The 26,454-nt window shown below is 37.4% G+C and overlaps 1 protein-coding gene across 1 annotated transcript in view; it reads right to left on the reverse strand.

The window, feature by feature from the left end:
• Window positions 1-14,360: 14,360 nt before the first annotated feature.
• Window positions 14,361-26,454, reverse strand: part of ABCB5 (ATP binding cassette subfamily B member 5) — a gene marked incomplete at both ends in the record, with an annotated part of 65,787 nt that continues 53,693 nt past the window's right edge. Inside the window, 7 exons of the mRNA XM_083379027.1 lie at window positions 14,361-14,558; window positions 14,701-14,847; window positions 15,569-15,775; window positions 18,122-18,319; window positions 19,124-19,280; window positions 25,032-25,172; window positions 25,577-25,677. Of these exons, the coding sequence (XP_083235153.1) occupies window positions 14,361-14,558; window positions 14,701-14,847; window positions 15,569-15,775; window positions 18,122-18,319; window positions 19,124-19,280; window positions 25,032-25,172; window positions 25,577-25,677 (1,149 nt within the window). The remainder of the gene's footprint in view (window positions 14,559-14,700; window positions 14,848-15,568; window positions 15,776-18,121; window positions 18,320-19,123; window positions 19,281-25,031; window positions 25,173-25,576; window positions 25,678-26,454) is intronic.

Genomic DNA, 26,454 nt, shown 5'->3' on the forward strand with positions numbered 1-26,454 from the left:
CCATATTTAAAAGTGAAATTGGTCTGTAGTTTCTTACTTGGGTAACATCCTGATCTTCCTTCGGAATCAAGGAAATAAAAGCAGTTCTCCAAGACGGAGGCACCCTTCCTCCCCTTTGAATTGTCTGAAACAATTCCCTTAATGGCTTTATCAGCTCCAATTGTAGATTTTTGTAATAGACCGCAGTCAGTCCATCCGTACCTGGCGCTTTGTCCACCTTCAGTTGCTTAATTGCTAAAAGAATTTCTTCTTCTGTTATCAATTGATTAATCTCTTCCTTTTGTTCTTGTGTAAGAACCGGGATGTTAGCATTCTTCAAATATACGTCAATGTCTGTTTCATTAATCTTATCTTTAACATATAATTTGGAATAAAAGTCCACAAAGGCTTCCTTAATAAGATCCTGTTGAAACACAACCTTGCCTTTATGTTCTATTTTATCTATGTTAGAAGCCCTTTGTTTTTTCCTTAACCTGTAAGCTAACCACCTACCTGGTTTATTGGCATTGCAAAAAGTGTTATGCCTAGCAAACCGTAAGTTAATTGCCACTTGGTCAGCCATCAACTTATCAAATTGTCCTCTTAGCAAATTAATAACCTCTTTAATCTTCACATCCAATGGATTCAAAATTAGGGCCTTTTCTTTTTCCCTAATTTCATTCTCCAATTCTTTCCTCCTGACTTCCAAATTACGTCTGTATTTATTATTCATATATATTAACACCCCTCTCATATAGGCTTTACTAGCATCCCAAACCATGTCCATAGAAGTATCCTTGTTCATATTAATTTCAAAAAAGTCCTTCATCTGCTTTTTACATTCTTCCACATTACTCTGATTTCTAAACAAATTCTCATTTACGCGCCAAGAGCGCCTATCTCTATTATCCTTGTTGATCTCTAACCAGACTGGACTATGGTCAGATATAGTTCTTGCACAAATCTTCTTAATCCTAGAAAAAAATAATTAGTCAATAATATAAAATCAATCCTAGAAAAAGATTGGTGTCTATCAGAAAAAAAGTATAATCCCTTTCATGTAAATGTGTTTCTCGCCAAATGTCTCGCAGTTCCAGATCATCCTTCATTTCAAAAAAAGATTTAGCCAATCTAGTATCACTCGGGGCATGTTTAAAAAAACCAGATTTGTCCAGTTGTACATGCAAGACACCATTCCAATCTCCCATAAAAATAAAAGATTTATAATCCAACTGGGTAATCTTTGTATGTAGTGAACTGTAAAAGTCAGTTTGTTGTTGATTAGGAGCATACAATCCAACTAAAAGCGTTTTTTTGCCTTCTAACAGCAAATCTATCATAACATATCTTCCTTGTTTATCTGCTTCAATTAGTTCCACTGTAAAAGTATTCTTGACGTAAATAACCACTCCATTCTTCTTATTCATAGCAGAAGCTATAAATTACATACCCAACCTTGAGTTCAACAAGTACTTTTGGTCCATAACCCTAATATGTGTTTCTTGCAAGCAAATAACATCAGTCTTAAATTGTTTTAAATATTGAAAAACTTTCTTTCTCTTCTGTGGTGAGTTTAATCCATTGACATTCCAGGTTAGGAACTTAGTTGCCATTCTTGGCATCCCAAAGCTTCTGGAGCATGCCTGCCAGGACCCCTTTAACTTCCTTAGGCCGCGCCCCTCCCACAGCTTCGCTATAGGTACGCTTTGGAGGTTCCATAACTTTCTGCTGATCTTGCTCTTGCTCTTGTCTCACTCGTCTTGAGGCGGCACGCGTCATCCTCTGCTCTCTAGCATCTGCCGATGAAGCTGTAATTTGATCCCCTCCAGTACCATTCTCCTCTGTCTGTATTCCTTCAGCATCTTGAGGCTTTCCCTCGCCATTTTTCTTTACAGATTCCAAAAGTGGTGGAGGGGTTGCTTTTAGAACTTTACTGTAAAAGTCACGTGCCTGAATCACTGTAACCAAACGGTGTCTCTTGCCTTCATGCATCACCACCATGCCCACTGGAATCTCCCATCTAAACTTGATGTCACATTTCTTAAGTTCCTGTGCCAAAAAAGCAAAATCTTTCCTTCTCCTTAAAATTCTTGGAGGAATTTCTTTTAAAACCAAAACTTCTTGCTCAGCAACCACAAGCTTAGTATCATAAGCAACTTGGATAACTTCATTCCTAATTGCTCTCTTTGTAAAGTAAACCACCACATCTCTAGGTAGCTTCCTCTGTACCGCTCTGCCTGCCTCTTCACACTCGAAATTCTTTCCTTCTGGCAGGGGTGGTTGCTAACGCTTGGTTCTGCTCCAAAAAACACGGAGCAGAAGCGCTGCGCAGCCCGGAGCAAACCCAGGCTTTGGGTGGGGCTCAATCCTTCAGCCGCCCAAACTAAAAGCTCAGGCGGCCCTGGAGAGCTCAACCCCTACCTGGGGCCTCACCCCCTCCTCTTCTCCTGAGGAGGGGGCTTCCGAATCACCAAAACAGCTGATCGGCGCTGTTTTCGGCAATTCAACAAAGCCACGGAGCGGACAGCCCGGAGATGGCTGTCTTCAGCGTCGCGTCGCCACTGGAAGTCCTGTTGTTTCTATATCTTGGTTCTAATCTTAAGTGATCAGAGGAACTGAGAAATCTACTCAGTGTCTGTTTGATACAGGCAGTTAGATACTTGAAGACAATTTTCAATACTTTAAACCCTTAATCAGTGGTTTCCCTCTATATTCAGTATGTAAAATGGGCATTATTTACCCAAAGCAGAGCAAATGGGATTTCATTAGGAGAGCTGAAATTACATGCTTAATTTTTCAGGCATTTTACCAACAACATTTTGTTTTCCTTTCTTTCTTTTTTAATCCAATTTTATTTCAGACTTTCAAAATTTCTTCTCTTGCACGGGATACCTGGGATCTGTTTTGTTGAGATAAAAGGTTTTTAGTATGTATCCGTTTGAGCCATAAGAGGTCAGTGTTGTGTGAGAAAAGCTTCAAATCTAGGAAACTATCTATGAGGCTGTGCTGCTCTGTAAAAGATCAAAAGCTCTAATTTTCTGTGGCTATTAAGACCCCAGACATCTATATAGCCTGAGGTTTTTAATCAAACAACTCTATTTTAGTCAGACAATTTTAAGTAACTCTAGACAATGTATACAGATAATGGTCAACATTGCCATTTGGACAAAATTGCCAGCAGCACAGTTTCCCTTCAAAGACTCAATTTTATTTCCTCCAGTTTATCCACCCTTTATGGCAGGGATTTTATTGATGTATTATATCTGGAAATTTTTATATTCTTATATGCATTACACTTCACTTTTGGTAGAGAATTTTTGCACCTTAAAAATAGGGATAATTCATATTAATATTTGTATAATCTTAGCTTTTAAAAATATCACCTCTCTTCTTACAGAGAGACATTAAGTCTACCCAAATGTGTAGTAGACCACATGGAGCATGAAAGACTTAGGGATAACTCCATGTGATCTTTTTCTTCATTGCAATCCTATTTTTCCCACTATTGCTTTGAACAATCAAAGCACAAGCATAAGAAAAGATGAAATAATATCCCTGGTGTTGGGAAGGGGGGGTGTCAAAGGAAACAAAATTCAAAAGAAGCCCCTGATGTATTGTACATGTATCATGAAAGTACAAACAGCATGTGGTGGGATGTCACAAAGCTGCTTTTATCATTCTAATGAAAGTAGCAAGCTCCTGTAAACATTGCTCAAAGGATAATTATGCCAGATTTGGTAATAGTGAGGAAAGAATGGAACACATGGAGTGTTTTTCACATTGCTCTATCTATGGGAAATCCTCTCTTCATGTGAGCAAAGAAACACTTCAAGTTAAGATGGTTCCCATTCTTAACACACACCTTGTTCCTCATGAATTAAAACCAATACATAGGGTTCATACTGGGGTGTTCTTGAGCTTGATAATACCAGAAGGAAAAGGTTTGTTGTGCCCCCTTTATATATAGATGAACTTTATGACACAGAATTTGGATATATGAAGAACACTTACCTTCTTCAATTTATCTTCAACTAAATTTCATTTTTAATGTGTATAATTGTGCTCTATCTATCTATCTATCTATCTATCTATCTATCTATCTATCTATCTATCTTTTCTGCCTGCCTGTACTTTCCAGCAAAATGGATTCTTTACAGGTCCCCTCCATTAAACTCTGTCATTCTTGTGGCACCTAGGAAGTGTGTCTTTTCTGTTATGCCTCTATTCTCTGGAACAGCATCCCCTCCACAAGATAATGGATTCCAGAAAAAATTAAACCTGTGATGTTGATGCTCTTGTTTGTATAAGGCCCCTGATCTATTCTGTTTTTTATTTTGTTGTTTATTAGATAATTTTATTCTAAATTGCTTGTCTGATGTAATGTTTTTAGCTGTATTTATAGGCCTTTCTTACTGTTATATGTCACCGAGTCCACTGGAGATGTGGATCAACAAATTTAAACAATAATAATAACTAGAAGTACTATTTGTTCCTGGAGCACTATGAACATCAGGGGAAAAAATCCTCTCTTCACTAAAATTTTTAACATTACAGGAATCCTGTTAGGATTTAACAATGTTATATTTTATGATTACTTGAAAAGTTAAAAGAGGTTTTATGCTGGAAATGGCCTTAAATTTCAGAAAAATTTAAGAAGAAAAAAAAAGGAAACATGAGATATATCTTTTTTTATTGAAAAGTTTTTCAATACATTTTATCTTTAACAACCCCTCCCCCCACCCCCTACCCAACCCTTCCTAACCCTCCCCCCTCCCCTTCCCCCCTCCCTGTCCCCGACTTCCCAGAGCTAAATACAAGGTATAAAAATAAAAACAATCATAAACAACCCTATGCTAACAACAATAAACTATTACCAGTAAGTCTATAGCACTCTAGCTCATATAAAATGACTACAAGCAATACAAATATCATATCAATACTTATTCAAATGCTAAATGAAACTTTTTAGTCCCATATTTATTCTGGATGTAATCAATCCATTTTCTCCATTCTGTAATATAACGTTGTTGCGAATGGTCCTTTAAATACGCCGATATCTTTGCCATATCCGCCAGGTTAGACATGAGATATATCTTGAATTATTCAACAAATGATGCTCCTCCTGCTCCAAAACACTGATTTTTTTTTGTTTACAAGTATTCATAATGAAGTACTTTATGTATGTCACAACACACCACTTCTTTGTCACAGAACTAGCCTTTTTATTTTTGATCATTGTTCCATTTAATTTATAGGAGGTGAATTGAAGCATAGTTATATTGCAATAAAACAACAGAAGTACAGGAACTGAATTTGTAGGAACCATCAATGAACAATGATACAGCAGATTATTTAGATCAAAATACAGCGTATCATTGTTCTCCACTGGGAGCGGTAGAAGCATATAAACATAAATCTTCTCACATTGTTAGATCAGCAACCATAGGCCTTGCAGACCTCATGCTGTGTGAGAGTTTCCTTGGCTAAATTCTTGCAAGCTACTGTAAATGTTTTTTATCCATCTTTATCTGGATTCATACTTAAGGCCAAGTCATAAATAATGGTTTATAGATAGTTGAGTTCACACACTGAAAAATCAAACCATATAACTACATTATGGCTTAGAATTATGCATGAATTCAGCCTATAAAAGGCTTTAATGGTAGATTGGGGTAGGCATGACTACAGCAGCTTTGAAATGATGGATATATTGGAGAGAAACTGGACATCTGAACTGTAACATAAATTGTAGTGCCACTGACATTATTTAGATTTCTAAGATTATATTAATCAATCAATATAAATCCATGGAATAGTATTAATGGATTAACACAGCTTCAGAATTAAAGATAATAATAAAAAGAATTTTATTATAGACAGAATTTCTCTGAAATTTTAACTATATTTTTATATTTTTCCTTCTCTTTGTCCACACAAACACAAAAACAACCCCACAATAATTCAGATGTTATAAATAACATGTATCAATAATCAGTTACTACAAATCAGGTGTAGATATTACTTACTACTGCATTTAATCATTCTTTTATCTATACACAAGCCTGAAAAAACTACAGTTCTTGATATCTTAGTAAATTTCAAATATTGAAGATATAAGTAAGAAAAACACTAGGGTCCTTAACGCACAGCAGTTGATATAAAAATATTAAGTCAATACAAGAACTAACTATATGAGTTAATGTTCCAACTCCTGGTTTGCATATCTAATTGCAAGGTTAATTATTATCACACCTTATTAAGCATTCACTGAGCTGTGTAATACAAACACATCAAAACATGCTAATTTCATATTGTTTAAAATGACTCTTCATTGGTTTATAGGAAGAAAACGTTCAAACTTGTTTGTTCAGAGGTCATGTAAATAATAAAAACTCCAAGTTCCTTCTACTTCTGAGATAGTATACATCAGGGCTTTTCAACCTTTTCACCCATTACACCACTTTTAGGATATGGCAACATCCGACTACCACCAGTCGCCTAGCAAGGTGTCAAAAACTTGATGATAAAACAAAAACAAAAAAAGGAAAAAAGTGATGAAGTACAGCTAGTCCTCAACTTACAACAGTTCGCTTAGTGACTGTTCGAAGTTACAATGGCACTGAAAAAGTGCCCCCCAAGCCACAGCCGAGCAAGACAACTGCCTGCCTGCCCAGCGGCGCTCTTCCTCCTGCCCGAGGTTTTCATTGTTGTGAGCATTTCTGTTGAGAATAGGCAGCGGGGGTGGGGTTTTTTTTGTTTTTATTCCCCCCTCCCATGTGCTGGGTGGTTGCAGCAGGTTTTGGTCACTTCACATGACCCTGGGACACTGTGACCATCATAAATATGAATCAGTTGCCAAGTATCTGAATGTAAATCACAAGACCCTGGAGATGCTGCAATATTCCAGCTGATCGGCGCTTTTTCTGGGCTCAGCAGAAGCGCCAGGATCAGTGCCGAGCTCCAACTGGAGCCTGGCGCTGATCCTGGAGCTTCTGCTGAGCCCTGACAGCCCCGAAGAAGTGCCAATCAGTTGGAAAGTGGTGCTGATCCTGGCACTTCCGCTGAGCCCCGACAGGCCTGCAGCTCGAGCCATCTCTTGCTCAGGCTTGTGCGGTGCTGCCACTGGTTCAGCTCATTCCCCTCCCTCGCTACCACTTTTCTAAGATGGTCATGTACCACCTGCCAGGTGCCAATGTACCACAGGTGGTACCCGTACCACTGTTTGAAAAGCCCTGGTATACATGAATGACTTGGAAGATGGGTGGGGGAGGGGGAGAGATGCTACCTAGAGAAAGTGGTGGGATTCAGCTGGTTCGTACCACTTTGACAACAATGCTAGCTAATTTTTTGTTGTCCAGGCCCAGAATGGACTTCTGGAAATGGCATCCACACAGAGAACCAGTTTTTCACATATTTAAATCGTACCACTGCTAGAGAAGCTTTGGATAAAGAGTGCAGGGGAGGGGGAGCCAATAGCTCAGTAACAGGCAAAGAAAGAAACTCAGAAAGAGCTTTCCTACTCAATCAAGCTGTAAAAGAGAGAGGGGGCAAGACTGATGTCAGCCTTCCCAAGTAGATTAGGCAGGAAATATGAACAGATGAGCTAATTCTGCTAACCCTAAGGATACATTGACAGAATTTTGCAAATCTAAAAATCTCTTTTTACAGTGTGATAAATTAGGGAGGGTCCTTTCTGAATCTCTTTCTCTGCCCATTATGCAGGTTTGGGCTTTCACCTCTTATCTGATTGTTCCCTAGGCAGCATCTCTTCCCTCCTGTATCTCAGGATCATACCCACATACACAACATATAAAAAGAGGGTAATAGCTTAGGAGTCAAAGGATAGTTCTACATATTATCCAATTACTAAAAATACAAGTGCTGCCTATTCTAAGGGGAATTGATTTACAATTGTGTGTGTGTGTGTGTGTGTGTGTGTGTGTGTGTGGTGTGTGTGTGTTCTTTAATTTGTGTTTTATTAATGGTAAAGGTAAAGGTTCCCACACACATGCGTGCTAGTCGTTTCCAACTCTCCAGCGCTTGTCTGAGGACGTCTCCGTGGTCATGTGGCCGGCATGACTAGACACCAAAGGCAAATGGAATGCTGTTACCTTCCCACCGTAGTGGTCCCTATTTTTCTACTTGCATTTTTATGTGCTTTCGAACTGCTAGGTTGGCAGAAGCTGACACGAGTAACAGGCGCTCATTCTGTTACGTGGTACTCATGATTCAACCCGCCAAACTGCCAACCATCTGATCGACAAGCTCAGCGTCTTAACCCACTGAGCCACCATGTCCTTATCATGTTTTATTAGGTCTGCACAAATCTTGTTTCACTCATATTCAGAAAGGGTTGTATTGTTTGAGTCCTGAGAAGTCATTATACTCCTATGCAATGAAATACAAAGTGGAAAGGTGCTTGTAACTCATTCTGTACTGAGTGGAATACAATATCTTGGGAAGCACGTAGTGAAAAATAGACAACATTTCTTAAGCCCTTTTCATGTGCAAAAGTAATGGATTATAGCCCATCTGATAGCTGCAGGTCAGCAAAATAATTGTTGCCTTCAGGGAAAGTTTAGGATCTAAAAGTTATTAAAAGCTTGTATGCCAAACCCTTATGACCAGAAGCAAATGGTTTCGTAACATTAGTTTTAATCTATCATTACTTCTCCTCTTCTCTTCTTAATTTTGCAACCATGGGGGTTTAGGTCCTCGGGGATCAAATGAGGGTTAGGATTAAAGCAAATAAAGAAGAAGCAACAAACAGGCTAGGCACCATTTTTTGTGTTGAAATAAACACACTTTGATTTAGGGTCACAGATGTAACTTTCAATCCCATTTTTCTCTTTTACAATTGGAAAGATTCATTTTATTACTTTTAGTTTAAAATCTATATTATTATTTTTTCAGAATGGATATCTCAAAATGGGCTGATTGTGGTATTAAAATAAGTTAAGATGGCAATTGCAATCTTTGTGGCTTTGGCTGCAACAGCCTGCAGGATCATATTTATTTCCCCTTTATCCTTGAATTCCAACTAACGTCCAAAGACAGTTTTAGAAAAGAAATAGGATCAGTGGTTGCTATACTGTGATTTTGTAAATAATTTGAAATTGATAATGAGCATTATGGAAAACTAGAGATGAATGGCAAGTCACAATTTCATCATTTTTATTAGTTTATATTATAAAATACAAAAATACAAAAGAAAATATAGGAAAATAACGGAAAGAGAAAGGAAAGGAAAAGTGTATGGAAAAGGGCAAAAATAAACAAAAGGTGTTGACTTCTGACTCCCTTTGATACAGTAGAATAGGATAATAATATCAAACACCAACTTTTTACTTTTACATAATAATATAAACTAGCCATTTCTATAACAACAAGCCTATCTAATCAGTGAATCCCAAAATCAAAGTTTCATTTTTTTTCTACCTCAGGCATAAAGTCCAGAAATGATTCCCAAGTAGAAACAAAAGCAATTATGTCTCTATTTTAATCAAAGCAGTCAATTTAGCCATCTATACTGATGCCATCAACATTTGCAGCCCTTCATCCATTGTAGGAATGACTTGCCTCTCCTTCTATTTTTCTGCATAAAATAATCTTGCTGGCATCAACATATATAGCATCAAAGTTCCATTCCCCCCCCCAAATCTTTTTTCATCAAACCCCAAAGAAGGCACAATTTCATCATAATGTCTTCTGGCAATGAGTCTATGACAGCTTGGCATGGCCATCTCACCACTGCCAGCTTGCCACCACCAAGTCACCTATGCCAACTCATCCCCAATTCGCCACAGGATAACTCCACAGGGCCAACTTGCCACAGGGAAAATTCGCTGCGAGCAACGAGAGGGAAACCCAGCTAAGCACATGAGTGGGTAGGCAAAGCACAGAGTGGTGGTGGCAGCTTAGTGGGCTTCCCGTTTTTACACCCCCTGCCACTGACACGGCTGCTGAGCTTTGGGCTGAAGAGGCCGAGGATGTTGGTGGCGGTGGTGGGCAGGATGGGTGGGTAGTGGGGAGGCAATGGCAGCCAGGTTGTCTCATTTTCACATGCCACCCACCCTACCCACTCCTCTCTCTTTGACCTTGAGCTCGGCAGCAGCATTGGTACCAGGGAGTGTGAAAATGGGAAGCTGCTAGCCACCAACATCACCCTGTGCTCTGTCCACCGGCATGTCCAGCTCTCTCTTTGGCTGCCCACAGCAAGTTGTCCTTGAAGTGAGTTGGCCTGTGGCAACCTGGCAGCAGTGAATTGGCAGAGGTTAATTGGTGGTGGAGAGGTGGTGGTGGGGAGCTGGCTGTGCCACACTGGCCAAGCCAAGTTGTCCCATTTCATCTGGCATTACTTCCCACAAAATGGCAGCCATTTTCTTTGAGTGCCCATATGATTTCAAAATCTTCATTGTACCCATAGTTGCAGGGAAGATACAGAGAAGTTTGGGATTCCTGTTTGTCCTTAATTATACTTATTTTAGTAATAGCTATAGCATCTAAAAGATTTTAGTCAATTAAATCACCTAGCAAACCACTAGGCTTTATGTAATAATTTTCATTCTTTCATTCTTCTTTCACATACAGGAGTCTGCAAGTGACAAAATACACATTGCAATGTTGTGATGGAAACTCTGTCCCTTACATACATTTGTATTCTCCTTCTTCTCCTCCCCCTCCCCCTTTCCCTCCTCCCCCTGATCCCCTCATTATACCATTCTATATATTTCTGTTTAAGCCTACTTTCCCATTTCCAGTGTTCACATTGCAGATACACTACATAATCTTTTACCAATACCTAAAATTCAAGAATATCAATATATGTCATGAACAAAACATTTTTGTATATTTGATTAACAGCTGTTACATATACTCAATAATTACTTTTCCTGTGCTGAATCATCTTTGCAAATATAGTAATTATCAAGCCCCACAAAGATCACCACAAAATCAAGAAACAAGAATTACAGAGACTTGACTTAAGTATGTTTAATGCTAGTCTTGGGGGAAGATACAGAGTACTGGAATTGGAATTTCCAATTCTCGTTTATATTGGGTTTGTCAAAACAGAATCTTTTTGAATGATTTGAAATGCTTCTTCCTCAGTTCCTTGCCACATGGGCTGATTGATCTTTATAAGATGAACTACCACCTTCTATTGCTTGCTCCAATGTGCCCATTTACTTTCCAGCCTCCCTATCATAGTCAGCACTGAATCATTTTTCTAAATAGGACAATTTCTTTGTGGGAAAATGAAAAGGCTGGTGGCAATGGAGAAAACTTGTGTTTCAGCTGCAGTGATTGCGATGGGTATTGCATGAAGGAGAGAAAATTCACAATGGATAGGTTGAAATGGGATGAAATGCAGATATACCAAGTACTAAATTAATCTGCATGCCAGTTGAAAAATGAACTCTTTTTTGTTGTTGTTATGTCCCTTTAAATTTAGGGGATCTTTTGAATCTTCCAGTCTCCCCCAAAGTTCTATGTAGATTGGTAATTAACTATGGTTAAGTCTGTTCATGTGAAATTAAGGAGTTTTCATCATGTCTTCTGCTTGCTTGTTGGTGTTCATGGATGTGCTTTGTTAGTCTTCTGCCTGTCTGGCTGCTGTAGCCCTTAAATTATATGTTGTAGATGGCTCCTGTTTTTATTTCTGGGATTGCTGGGTCTTTTGTTTTGCTTAGGATGTTTTGGAGAACCTAGTTGATTTGTGTGCTATAGTGATGCCATGTGGTTGTAACAGTCTGTGGATGATTTCTGAGATGTTTCAATGTATGGCAGTGTTATCTTTTCAATTGCTTGTTTTGGTTGAGCTATACTGGGTTGAGTGCTCAGGCACTTTCTGATGAAGTTGCATGGATATTGTGGGGGAAGATGTGCAGAAACCACCAACAGACTAGAAGCAGTCCTCAATTTACAACCTCAATTTAGCAAATTTCTGTTGCTGAGTGAGACATTTGTTAATGTTGTTTTCCCCATTTTATGACCTTTTTGTCACAGTTATTAAGTGAATCACTGCAGTTGTTAAGTTAGTAACATGTTTGTTAAGTCAATCTGGCTTCCCCATTGACTTTGCTTGACAAAAAGTTACAAAAGGTAATCACATGATCCTGGGGCACTGCAACCATCATACGTATGAGTCAGTTGTCAAGCATCTAAACTTTGATCACATCACCATAAGATTGCTGCCATGGTTGTAGATGTGAAAAATAGTCATAAGTCACTTTTTTCAATGATGTTGTAACTTTGAACAATCTCTAAATGAGCTGTTGTAAGTTGAGGACTACTCATATTACAACTAAATGGTACTGACAGAGCAGTAAATAACAGCTCAGTCAAGGAACCATCAAGACTACTCCCACTAACATTGACAGGGCAAATCATTAATATATTAGAGCCATGGTGACACAGTGGTTAGAATGCAGCACTGAGTTTGATTTTGACCAGCTCAAGGTTGATTTAGCCTTCTATCCTTCTGAGGTTGATAAAATGAGGAAACAGATTGTTGGGGACAATATGCTAACTTTGTAAACTGCTTAGAGAGGGCTGTATAGCACTATGAAGTGGTATATATGTCGAAGTGCTATTGTACTGCTATATAAAATGAGAACAAATCCCACTTCCCATTTGCACTGATGATGTTACATTGTTTGGTAATAAAACATTTGTAAGAAAATAACCCAGCTCAAAGAGCATGAAGGGCTCCACAGTTCAACCCTGAGCTACACATATTATTTTCTATCTGTTGTGATACTACAAACCTACAATGTGTATATTTAATAGAATACTAATTTTCAAACTTTTTGTGGAGTTTACTAATTAGTCAAATTATAAACAGGTTCTGCTGTGACTCAGTAGCTTAATGGTGATGTAGATGGTCTCTGCTCTGGTGGTTTGAGTTCCAGCACTACATGGAGAGGTGAGCTCCTGTCACTCTCCTCAGCTTTGGCCAACCTAGCAGTTTGAAAGTATGTTATTTGCAAGTAGATAAATAGGTACCACTTTGGTGGAAAAACGAGCTGGTGCTTCATGTGGATGGTCAGAACCCTGCTTGAGATGGATCTTCCTGGATGCGACGCCTGTTTGTGAGGTGATTTCGGTGCAGGAAGAAGGGCCCAGATGCTGCTGCCTGATGCTGTGCATCTTTCTTTCAGGTGTGAAGCTAGCTCGCCCTCTGTGATGCATTACGAATAGTGCGCAAGCATGAACAAAACAGGTTAGCAGTCTCAGGCAGCCAAAATCTACTATTCTCTGTTAGCATTGTAGTCTCCTAACTATTGTAACATCACCATATGCTAAATAAAATAAATTAGTTAAAGAGAACAATCAGAAACTGTAATTTAATGAAATTGCAGTGGATGTTCTCCTGACTTCTAATAGCTGCTGCAAAATTAATACAGGAGAGAAAGTCATACTTAGTTCTAAACACAAAGCAAACACATAAAGCTACTATGCTAAGAGATTCTGGAAAAACTATAAATGAAAAAAAACATTCCTGCAATCATTTCAAAATTATATTAGCAAATAGATCATTCTGATACTAATTTGTGTGTCTACTGTGTAGCAATTACAAGTAAAATGATAACAATTTGTTTTCCATAAAGCCAGTAGAAAATGATTTTTTATTTCCTGGTTTATTCCTTTTGAATAAAAAAGAAAAAGAGATTACCTACTACTTAGATCTTTTAAGGATGTTTTCTGTATATTATTTCTTGAAGTTTAAAGTCTGATGAGATATGTCTTCCATTGGAACATCTGCTATAGTCTATCACTTGCTTTCTGCTTCCTGGAATTTTGGAATTTGATTTTCTAAATTAAATGTTTTTAGAAATTTATATGATCATAGAATATATTTTCAGTAGGACTGGACTGATGACTTTCAGATCTGCTTTATCACCCCATTGAGTTTTATTATGCAGTTGAACATTATGTAGCTTTGTAACATTTTTATTACTCTTACATAAATTATCATCAGCATCATCATAAAAAACAAATTGTAACACAGCTATATATAAATAAGTGTTTTTCTTCTTCACATAAGTAGCCCAAGTATCTGAACTTTGCATTTGCAGCACCTGATAATTCATTGATAATGGGACCTGCAACAGTCATTCTTCATGTTGACTGCAATTCATTGAATAATTTTTGGTGCCCTAAAGGGGTTGTGCAAAGAAAAAAAAAGAAATAAGAATGAAAAGTGTAATTTTTGAACAAGAGACCCACTTCCACCATATAATTAGTACTTGTGTTTCAATATAGCAAAATGGATTGCTGTTTGACAACCCAAACCCAAACCTGCTTTGGGCTTGGTGATTTTTCATATTGCATCTTGGTCTAACTTCTCCAAACTTCTGTTTCTGGTTTTATAAATACAACTAATGGGATACTTGGGCATTGACTAGTGCATAATAAAATCCCTCCCGTGCTAGCAGCTGGCTGTGAGTTCCTTGTTCTACTACTCTGCCATTTTGGATGACTGCTATGATATCAGAATTCTGGATTGTTGACAGTCGATGAGCAATAACAATGCAGGTTCGGCCTTTTCGAGCTTCATCTAATGCTTTCTGGACAATCTGTACTCAAAGACAAAAGAGAAATATCCTTATAAAAGCACTAGATAGAGGTCCTTTCCCCCCCCCCCCCAGTTTAGATCATTTCTCAAACAACGGCAATTGCTTACTCGTGAAGTGGGAAGTCAGCTATGGCTTCACTCACCTTTTCGCTCTCTGTATCCAAAGCTGATGTGGCCTCATCTAGAAGTAGAACTGCAGGTTTTCGGACAAGGGCACGAGCAATAGCTATTCTTTGCTTCTGCCCTCCTGAAAGCTGTGCTCCTTTATCACCCACTCGAGTATTGTATTTCTGATATTTAAAAATAGAACAATGTTGGTACTGTAGAGTCAACTCAGAGTGCTAAGATAGTTTGCATAACTCTAACATCAACCAAGTTAGTGAATTAGGAAGGAAGAAAAATGAATGTAAATAGCATTAATATGATGTATTATAACAAATCAGTTTCCTAATCTTTAAAATACAGTTTTGCGATTTTTCGCAGGAATAGAAACTTCTTTAGTTTGGTGCCACTCTAATTGCAAATTCCTGATTGGCATTTAAAAAATGCTTACATGTATATAAAATGACTTTTTTCAGCAATAATTTTCAACAAATCTTTATATATGCGAATGATAATATAGACTCATTGATGACAATTTTCAAATTTCAGCCTAGAAACCCATGATGAATCATATGGTCCTCAGACTACAGTAATAGATTTGAGGGAGGCTGGATTAAAGTTGATTGCTGGCATCATGACACAAAGGTGGATATGTCCTCCTCTTGAAGGTTGTTTAGTAACCCTATTTTTGGGATATGTTCCCTCAACTTTTCTAAGCTCCAATTTATAAATATCAAAAGAGATTATGGTACCTGAATTACCTGAAAAAATGTCAGTTGAATTTCAAAAGCCACTCTTGCTTTTATTTATTCACTTGTTTGTTTGTTTTGCTGGTCATTAGTTTTATTCCAACAGATATCTGTACCAATTGGAATAATTAATCTCATGCAGAAAAAAGATGCTATATACCTCTGGAAGATTTTCTATAAAATTGTGAATATTGGCTGCTTTGGCTGCTTCTTCAATTTCTTCCTGGCTAACAACTCTGCTATTATCTCCATACTGGATATTCTCTGCAATACTACAGTCAAACAAAATAGGCTCTTGTTGCACAAGGCCCAGCCTGGACCTCAGCCACTGTATATGTAGAGATTTGGTGTCTACACCATCTGCAATCTGGAAACAGAAAGGAAAACATGGCACTCTTTATTACAAAATTAAAAATATATTCCTTACATGTAGGCATACTTGTGCCCTGTTCCCTTCTGGACAGCAAATGAAAGAAGGTAATAGTAAGCAAAAGAAAATGAAGTAAGAAAAAAATATATATAACTAAATTTAGTTTTCACCAATATAATTTATGGTATCTTTTTGTACTTCATAGTTTTCTATCTTTGGAAATTATCCTTGTTTCCACTATATGCTACCTTTTTTTTTTTTTTTTTTTTGGAGAGGAGGGACTTCCAGTCAGAGTTGAATTGTCGCAACTGCCTGGATTACTCCCTGTGGTCTTTTTGCAAGATTTTAGAATTTGGTTGTCATTGCCTTCTTCCAAGGACTGATAGTGACTTGCCCAAGGTCTCCTAGCTGACTTTGTATATAAGGCAAGACTAAAACTCTTGATTTTCCCGTTTCTAGCCAGGGTCATTAACTACTATATCAAATTGACTTGACTGCTTATATGCCCTGCTTAACACATTACTTTTTGTTCTGTACATTACGCTTCCTTTCTGAGCATCCCATCAAGTCTGTCCCTCTATAACTTTCTTATTTTCTCTTGCTACCCTGCCATTCATGCTTTCTTTCAAATAGTTTATGGCGATTCTATTCTCCTTCATTCTCTCTATATGACCAAATAACCACAGTATACTTCTTTTGTGATGCTTTTGTATTTTATCCACATTAATTCAGAACTCATAGATTCTTAAGCTACCTGTTCTTATTTAACTGGTCAATTTCTTAAATATCATATTGCCAGTGCATTCAAATCTTTTATTTCTCCTCAATTACTCAATTTTCATTTTCATGATAATAGGCAAAAGCAAAAGCATGATAGGCAAAAGATCAGGCAAAAGCATGATCTTTTCCACAGTCATTTCACCCATTTTAATGAACATTTATTCTTCACAACATCCCTTTCTACCAGTATTCACACAACTTTAAAATTTATCCAGAAAAATATTTTCTGTTTTTTTAAAAACATTTTACAATTCACTTAATTGCTATAATTTTTCATCATTTATGCATAATTTGCAACCATTCATTTTATATTAAATACTATTATTTTAGCCTTGAATATATTCAGATCTATATTCCTTGGTGTATGATAAATGTCAAGTAGAAAGACTTGCACATGGATTAGAAAACAAACGGAAGTATGCAGTATCATCAAGAGAGTAAAAGAATTGAAATGGAAATGGGCTGGTCACATAGTGAGAAGAATTGATGGCAGGGGGACCAAGGCAGTCATAGAATGGATCCCACATGATAAAAAGGGACCTAAAACAAGATGGATCAACAACATTAGCAAGTATTGCGAGCCCAATTGGCAAAAGAAAGATCAGAACTGTATTGGTTGGAAACATGCCGAAGAGGCCTCCGTCCTGCAGTGGATAGACAATGGCTAGGATGATGACGATAATGATGATAATATAAGCTATGTAAATTTGCTGCACATTATTTAGATCACAGGTGTGAAACTCGCCATGTCACATGATGTGTCACAACGTATTGTGATTTTTTTTTTGCATTGCTGGAGCTGGGATGGGTGCGGCCTGCGTATGATGCAATCAGCCCAGAGGCCAAGAGTTTGACACCCTTGATTTAGATTCTCAGGCAAATGCCTACAAATGACCAGCTGAATAGTGAAATCCCAGTTTAGGGACATCTTCTGCTTCCAATAAAACCAATCTATACTCCCCATATTTTGCTCATCATTATCTCTTGCTCCTGTCAAATATCTTCCCAAGCACATTTAACAAACTAATTCTCCTATAGTTTTTAAATCCACCATTGTTTTATTTGACCACTTTATAAAGACACAATAACCATATCCTTCAGTTGCTGGGCATAGAAAGAACTAAGAAAGCCACAGATCCACTCTGTAGGCAAACCTCATATTTTAACACTTTTATAATTACACTGTCTACATTTGTATCTGATCTGCTCTTTTATATTCTTACAGGATTTGAGTTCTCTTCATTTTCTCTGGGATACTAACATTTGTAGTACTTTTTCCAATTCCATTATGTCAGATATATCACTGTTACTCCTATACAGATCTCTGACATACTTTCCCCCACACTTCAGCTTCATCACAAATCACATTAAAGTGCTTCAGGATTCAAAATAACAAGGTAGTCAAGGTGTCCCAAATTTTCACATTCTTTTATCAAGATATCTGTCTGACCTGGATTATTATAAAGGTTCATAACCAATGATCCTGGCAAAGAAGTAACCTAGATGTTACAACTAGTAACACGTGCCACAGAAATGTTTTCAATAGAACCAAGGTCCACTTACCACTTGTCCTGAAATTGGGTCATAGAATCGCTCTAGAAGCTGAATAGAAGTGCTCTTGCCACAGCCACTGCTACCCACAAGAGCCAGTGTCTGGCCCTTGCTAATCTTTATACTGAGCCCTTGTAAAACCTGCACTTCTGTTCTAGTTGGATATGCAAAGTGGATATCTTTAAATTCAATGTTGCCTTCAAATTTGTCCTACAGCAGGGAAAGGTGAGGACATGATGAGAACAAATCCAACAATGCTATGATTTTGCACAGTGATCTCTCCCCCCCCCCGCGCCCCCAGTATTCCTCCTGTGGTACTAATAATAGTAATAGAATTAGTAGCAGAATGGCTTTAGCAACAACAATAACTTACTGTATACATATTGATAGAAATAAAATTCTGATTTGGTCTGGGATAATTTTTCAAACCTTTACTCTCCAGATCTTATGAACTAAAATAGTATATCAAAACAATTTCCGCTATTTGACTTTTTCTATAAGCAGTCTGACATTATTTTAAATTAGCTGAAATAAAGAAAAAAAATGAAATATAGGATTTTCCCAATTTTTTAAATGGCTATTCTTCTTAGGCCATGTATATTTTCTTAGTCATTTACATACACAATGAATGGCTAGCTCCCCTGTTACTCCTTTTATTGTTTACAATATACAATGCAGCAAATATTTAAAATGCATTAAAAAAAAATAAGGGGACAATCCAATGAAAGTGAAGTTTAATTTAAGAATGACTTTAAATTTATCATTAAAACAAAGAAACTGGAGGAAAACTTTTATAGAAGTAGCTATTCTCAGAAATAAGTTTCAGGATTTTAAAATGATATTGAATGAAATATTGGTTTAATCATTTACCAGATAATTATACATATGCCTAATAAATTTTCAGGTTTATTTGCAGAAACCAAAGTTTCTAAATTGCTATTGGTGATTTTCATAGTACTATGAAAATATGTCAACTCAATATATTAAAAGGCAGCATAAGCTGTTAGACCTTACTAATTTTTCTCCTTCTTCACTATAGCTGTCAATTACAGGCTTTCGATCCAAAAGGTGAAATATTCTTTGGGCAGAAACCTTTGATTTGCTAAAATCAGGTGCAAGTGAATTAGCTTGGCCAGCATTCATTGCAGAAAAAATCACTGATGAGAAGACTCTGAAAATGCAAAACAAAAATTACTAAAGTGCTGCATCAGAACAGAATATAAATGTATACTTTTAAGTAACAAACTTTGTTGAAGCCAGTTTTATAATGTAGCCCTCTTTAAACATAATAATTTTACAGTAGTTTTATATCTTGGAAATAGAGCATACTATATATTAAATAGGATAAGGTAAAACATTTTGCCAAATGCCTTTGGATAAAAACTAGGGCCTGTAGTGCAGTCTAATTTGAAAAAAATGAAGAAAAAGGATTTCATACTATTCAAGAAGATTATTTAAGTCAAGAGCTGGTATTTGTAGCAGTAATTCTATATATATGTTGTTGGGAAAATCCCAGTGAATTCAGTATGTCTTAAACCTTAGAAAGATACGTATAAATGTGCCTTATGAAAGTGTACTTCAGTAACTCAAAGATTATCCCATCAGTCAAACTAACTATCCATCAGTCAAAACAAGAACATACAGAAACTGACTTCCGGTGGCGACGCAACGCTGAAGACAGCCATTTCTGGGCTGTCCGCTCCGCGGCTTCGTAGAACCGCCGAAAACAGCGCTGATCAGCTGTTTCAGTGGTTCGGAAGCCCCCTCCTCAGGAGAAGAGGAGGGGGTGAGGCCCCAGGTAGGGGTTGAGCTCTCCGGGGCCGCCTGAGCTTTTATTTCGGGCGGCTGAAGGATCGAGCCCCCCCGAAGCCTGGGTTTGCTCCGGGCTGCGTAGCGTTTCTGCTCCGTGTTTTGGGGAGCAGAACCAAGCGTTAGCAACCACCCCTGCCAGCAGAAAGGACTTTGGAGTGTGAAGATGCAGGCAGAGCGATACAGGAGATCAAGGTGAAAGTGGATTTTTGTTCTCTAGCTCAACAGATTTTATGGACTCTGAAAGTGAAAGTGCGTAGCAAGTGAAAGTGGGGGAAGATGGCGGCTAAATCTTCCAAAGTTCTCAGGAGTGCGGGGGCTTCCCCAGTGCAACAGTCCTCGCTGCAAGCCTTATTGCCTCCTGAACCTGCTCCAGCACTGACGGTTAAGGACCTACAGGACGCTTTGGAAAAGCATTCACAACAAATAGCAGATATTATAGATGAAAAGATGGAAAAGCTGGAGGAGAAGTTTACAGCAATGAGGGCAGACATTTTGCCTGCACTTCAAGGTATGGCTTTATGTATTGAATGCTTGGATGAAAAAATGGAAGATCTTAGCCAAAATAATTCCAGATTAGAAGCAAAAGTGTTAGAGACTGAAAATGTGATGGATAAAATGGACGGTGACTTGACCCTGGTCCAGTACCACCAGATGGAGTTTGCTATCAGAATCAGAGGCTTAAAAGAGAATCCTAAAGAAGATTTAAAGCAGATAGTCTCTGAAGCTTTGGAAGAGGTACCGGGACAGTCAGCAGCTGAAATTGAGGGAAATATAGACAAAATCTTTCGTGTGAATTCATGGATTGCAAGGCAAAGGAAGTTACCTAGAGATGTGGTTGTCTACTTCACAAAGAGAGCAATTAGGAATGAAGTTATCCAAGTTTCTTATGACACTAAGCTTGTAGTTGCTGAGCAAGAAGTTTTGGTTTTAAAAGAGATTCCTCCAAGAATTTTAAGGAGAAGGAAAGATTTTGCTTTTCTGGCACAGGAACTTAAGAGACGTGATATCAAGTTTAGATGGGAGATACCAGTGGGTATGGCGGTGATGCATGAAGGTACGAGACATCGTCTTGTCACAGTGATGCAGGCACGTGATTTTTTCAGCAATGTTTTAAAAGCAACCCCTTTACCACTTTTGGAATCTACAAAGAAGGGCGAGGAAAAGCCTCAAGATGCTGAAGGAATAACGCAGCCAGATGAGAAAGCTACTGGAGTGGATCAAATTACAGTTTCATCAGAAGGTGCCAGAGATCAGAGGATGACGCGTGCTGCCTTGAGACAAGCGAGACGAGAGCAAGAGGAGGATCAACAGAAAGTTATGGAACCTTCAAAGCGTACCTATAGCAAAGCTGTGGGAGGGGCGCGGCCTAAGGAAGTTAAGGGACTCCTGACAGACATGCTCCAGAAGCTTCGGGTCGCTAAGGATGGCGATTAAGTTTCTAACTTGGAATGTTAATGGCTTAAATTCACCACAGAAGAGAAAGAAAATTTTTCAATACTTGAAACAATTTAAGACTGATGTTATTTGTTTGCAAGAAACACATATTAGGGCTATGGACCAAAAGTACTTATTGAACTCTAGATTGGGTACACAATTTATTGCTTCTGCAATGAATAAGAAGAATGGAGTGGTTATCTATGTTAAGAATACTATGACAGCGGAGTTAATAGAAGCAGATAAACAAGGAAGATATGTTATGATAGATTTGTTGTTAGAAGGCAAAAAAACGCTTTTGGTTGGACTGTATGTTCCTAATCAACAACAAGCTGATTTTTATAGTTCATTACACAACAAGATCACTCAGTTGGATTATAAATCTTTTATTTTTATGGGAGATTGGAATGGTGTCTTGGATGTACAACTGGACAAGTGTAGTTCTTTTAGGCATACTCCAAGCCACACTAGATTGCCTAAATCTTTTTTCGAGATGAAGGATGATTTGGAGTTGCGAGACATTTCGAGAGAAAGACATTTACAAGAAAAGGATTATACTTTTTTTTCTGATAGACATCAATTTTTCCCCAGGATTGACTTTATATTAACTACTAATGACTTTTTTTCCAGGATTAAGAAGATAAAGCTTTGTCCAAGAACTATGTCTGATCACAGTCCAGTTTGGTTAGAGATTGACAAGGATAATAGAGATAGGCGCTCTTGGCGTCTAAATGAGAACCTGTTTAGAAATCAGGGAAACATGGAAGAATGTAAAAAACAGATGAAGGACTTCTTTGAAACTAACATGAATAAGGGTACCTCTATGGACATGGTTTGGGATGCTAGCAAAGCTTATATGAGAGGGGTGTTAATATATATGAACAACAAATACAGACGTAACTTGGAATTTAGGAGGAAAGAATTAGAGAATGAAATTAGGGAAAAAGAAAAGGCCCTAATTTTGAATCCATCGGATGTGAAGATCAAAGAGGTTATTAATTTGTTAAGAGGACAGTTTGACAAGTTGATGGCTGATCAGGTGGCAACTAACGTACGGTTTGCTAGGTATAATACTTTTTGCAATGCCAATAAACCAGGCAGATGGTTAGCTTACATGTTAAGGAAGAAGCAAAGGGCTTCTAATATAGATAAAATAGAACATAAGGGCAAGGTTGTGTATCAACAGGATCTTATTAAGGAAGCTTTTGTGGACTTTTATTCTAAATTATATGCTAAATATAAGATTAACGAAGCAGATATTGATGTATATTTGAGGAATGCCAATATCCCGGTTCTTACACAAGAACAAAAGGAAGAGATTAATCAATTGATAACAGAAGAAGAAATTCTTTTAGCAATTAAACAATTGAAGGTGGATAAAGCGCCAGGTACGGATGGACTGACTGCGGTGTATTATAAAAACCTACAATTGGAGATGATAAAGCCATTAAGGGAATTGTTTCAGACAATTCAAAGGGGAGGAAGGGTGCCTCCGTCTTGGAGAACTGCTTTTATTTCTTTGATTCCAAAGGAAGATCAGGATGTCACTCAAGTAAGAAATTATAGACCAATATCACTTTTGAACACGGACTACAAGATATTTGCTAAGGTTTTAGCTAACAGATTGATGAGGGTTTTGCAACAGATAATTCATGGGGACCAAACTGGGTTCATTAGTGGCAGACAAATGAAAAACAATGTGAGGCATATAGTAGACTTGTTGGAATTTTTGGACAGGAACAACCAGATCCCTGCGGCGCTGATTTTTCTAGACGCCGAAAAAGCCTTTGATCAACTGGATTGGCAATTTTTGATGAAAGTATTAGATAAAATGAATTTTGGGGATAAATTCTTACAACCAATTAGGGCATTATATCAAAAACAAACAGCCCGAATAATAGTAAACAATAGTTTGACTGAAGTATGTAATATTGAAAAGGACACAAGACAAGGGTGTCCGTTATCACCTCTATTATTTGTATTAACATTGGAGATATTATTGATTAAAATACGGAATTCAGAAAAAATTAAGGGAATTCAAATTAGAGATCAGGATTATAGACTGAGGGCGTTTGCAGACGATCTGGTTGTTACGGTGACTCAGCCAGAAAATTCTGTTGTGGACCTGATGGAGATAATAATGCAATATATATGTTGTTGGGAAAATCCCAGTGAATTCAGTATGTCTTAAACCTTAGAAAGATACGTATAAATGTGCCTTATGAAAGTGTACTTCAGTAACTCAAAGATTATCCCATCAGTCAAACTAACTATCCATCAGTCAAAACAAGAACATACAGAAACTAAGATTTTATGTTGCAAAGTTGAGAGTTTGGAATTCAAAATTATCTGTTGTCAAGACCAAAGTTTATAATGGATAACTTAAGAAAAGGTGTCTATCTTTCCCTTCTCAGTGATACTTGGCCTGACAATGAAATATCTCCAAAGTTCATCTTTTCACAAGTCTTTATAGATATGAGTAAAAGCTGTTAAGTTAATGGCAGATACTGAAATTATGCCCCAATAACTTAAACAGAAAATGAAAAGAGCAAACCTTTGCCACTGTTGCTCTTCAGCAAAAGGTTTCTAGAAGCATGTTACTTTCAAATCTGGAGATTCCCAGTAACTATCAGGAGCTGTCATTTTTTTGTTATATGTGGCTGGGCCAGGCTATTGAGGGACTGCTTCTCCTATGTGACATCAACCCATTCCATCAGATCTGTCAGAAGTAGTCTGTAATGGGTTCTGTCCACTAGATAGCATTTGGCAGGACCCAGGAGAAGGATCTTTTCTGCTTCTCCATGGGCCATATGAAACATCATCCCCTGAAAGCTCAAGCTCACCTTAACCTTGATTGCCTTCTAGAAGGGCATGAAGACTGGCATTGCTATCAGGCCTGGGAATTAGCGAGTGTTGTGGAGCTCATGTGGCTGTACTGTTCATGTTCTTTCCCAGTGACTGCATTGTATGGTTTTAATTGTTTTTAATTGTTTTGGCATTTTTTATTGCTTGGATAGCTATTTTATTCTGATTTTTTTGTTTAGGTTTTAATTGTAAACTGCCCAGGGTCTTGTGAAAGTTTTATGTAGTCATGTGAGATTTATATAGAAGTATATATTCCTAATTCTTTGTATATGATTCCAAGAACTTTTCAGCTGGTACATTATTCTATGATCTCATATAATTACACAAATGTTAATAAACTAATATGCACAAATAAACTAATAAACACAATGCAACCACAGAAATGGAAATCTTCCAACTTTGGGGCACAGGGAATCTCATGAGATTTAGCAATCTCAACTCGGAGATCTTGATGTTCCTGTCTCTTATTTGAAGAATTTCCAAGTTTTTTGTACAGAATCTTGAAAAGTTTTATGAAAGAATACCAAAAACTATGGATATTTCAAATTCTTGTTTTGCACTTTAAAATTATTTGTATTATTTTTTTTAGATTGTGAGGAAAACATCCAACACCAGCCTAGATAATGACATATTTATGTGCTGACTGTGTAAGCTTTTCTTTAAACAATTTATAGATGTGACTAAGATGTTAATACTCTAAACTTTTCCTTCACTTCAACATGATTGTTTTGTTTTAAAACATATCCACATATGAAAATTGCTAACTTCAGTTCATATTTTCATTACCCTCCACAAAAGCGAATATACTCACATAAATAGTTGTTCAAAGTTCATAAAACAATGGGCAACAAGCCATGCTCCAAATCTGAAGACAGCAGCATTTATAAAAAAGTTATAACTCTGCCCTATGGCATAGGAAAGTCCATTAATAGGAGCTTTCTTTAGTGTGTCCCTAATAAAAGTAAATAATTATAATTATACTTCACAATCAATCATAAAATAAAATCAATCAATTATAAAATTCAAAACTAACCACCATTTATTAGCTAAATCAGTTTTGAATAACCTTATCAAGAGGTGTGGACTTCAAGTTCCAAATTCCGGGAGGTGGAAATAAAGCCTCTTAAAATTGTGTGTGAGAGATTATTGGTATGTATTCATGTATATCATTTGTATATGTGTATGTGTGTGTCTGTGTGTGTATTTTAGTTTCCTTCATTTCTATTGATGTGTTCTTTTTAACTTTGTTCAATAAAAAAGCAATTTAAAATAGTGACTACAATGAGGAATATGCATACAAAATATGCATACACACACAAACACACATACAAAAAGTATTAAAAATAAAATTCTTACTTGTATGTTCCATATAAGCTTGCTTTGTAGTTCTCAAAAAATCTATCTTCTCTCGTTAATGCCACAACAGTTCTTATATTTTCTACAACTTCTGTTGAAATCTGGATTTGGGGAAAAGGGGAAAATATAAGGCATTCACTCATAGATGCGAGGATTTTTAAGAGCCTAATGCTGGCAAAGGTTGAGGGCAAGAGAAGAAGGGGACGACAGAGAATGAGATGGCTGGATGGAGTCACTGAAGCAGTAGGCGTGAGCTTAAATGGACTCCAGAATATGGTAGAGGACAGGAAGGCCTGGAGGAACGTTGTCCATAGGGTCGCGATGGGTCGGACACGACTTCGCAGCTAACAACAACAATAGCATTATCTACCTAAAGCACAAAAACCGTGATATAGCATACTATAAAACATGTGCATGGTTCATAATTTATCATGTGTAAATCCAGACAATTGTGATTTAAATAAACTATAGTTTAGACAATTATATTTATTGTTTGGCTTATCTCAAAAGGCATTGCAGTCCAACAAGTTAAATCTCTACCTTCCTTTTCAAGGCAATCTTTTTTTAACTAGTTAACTTTCTGAAAACTCTTCACTCTTGCCCTATGTTCTTTGTGGTGAAGGAAGGGGGAGGGGATAAGAAATCAGGATGTTTTTTCCTTCCTCTCCAGAAAGCAAAAGAGAGATTAAATGCTTCTTTGTTTTCCCATTCTGCTGAGCAAAGAATGCTGCCTATTGATGAATTGGTGACTCACTCTGTAGGGAGGCATTTTTCAGTTTGCAATGGAAGACAAGGGAATCTGTGGCTGTCAAATCATTTTAAAGAACAACTCTCAGTAGCTCTAGTCAGCATACAAATAAGAATGATAAAAGTTGCAA

Source organism: Vipera ursinii (genome assembly GCF_947247035.1).
Source record: "Vipera ursinii genome assembly, chromosome: Z".
NCBI classification, from domain to species: Eukaryota; Metazoa; Chordata; class Lepidosauria; order Squamata; family Viperidae; genus Vipera; species Vipera ursinii.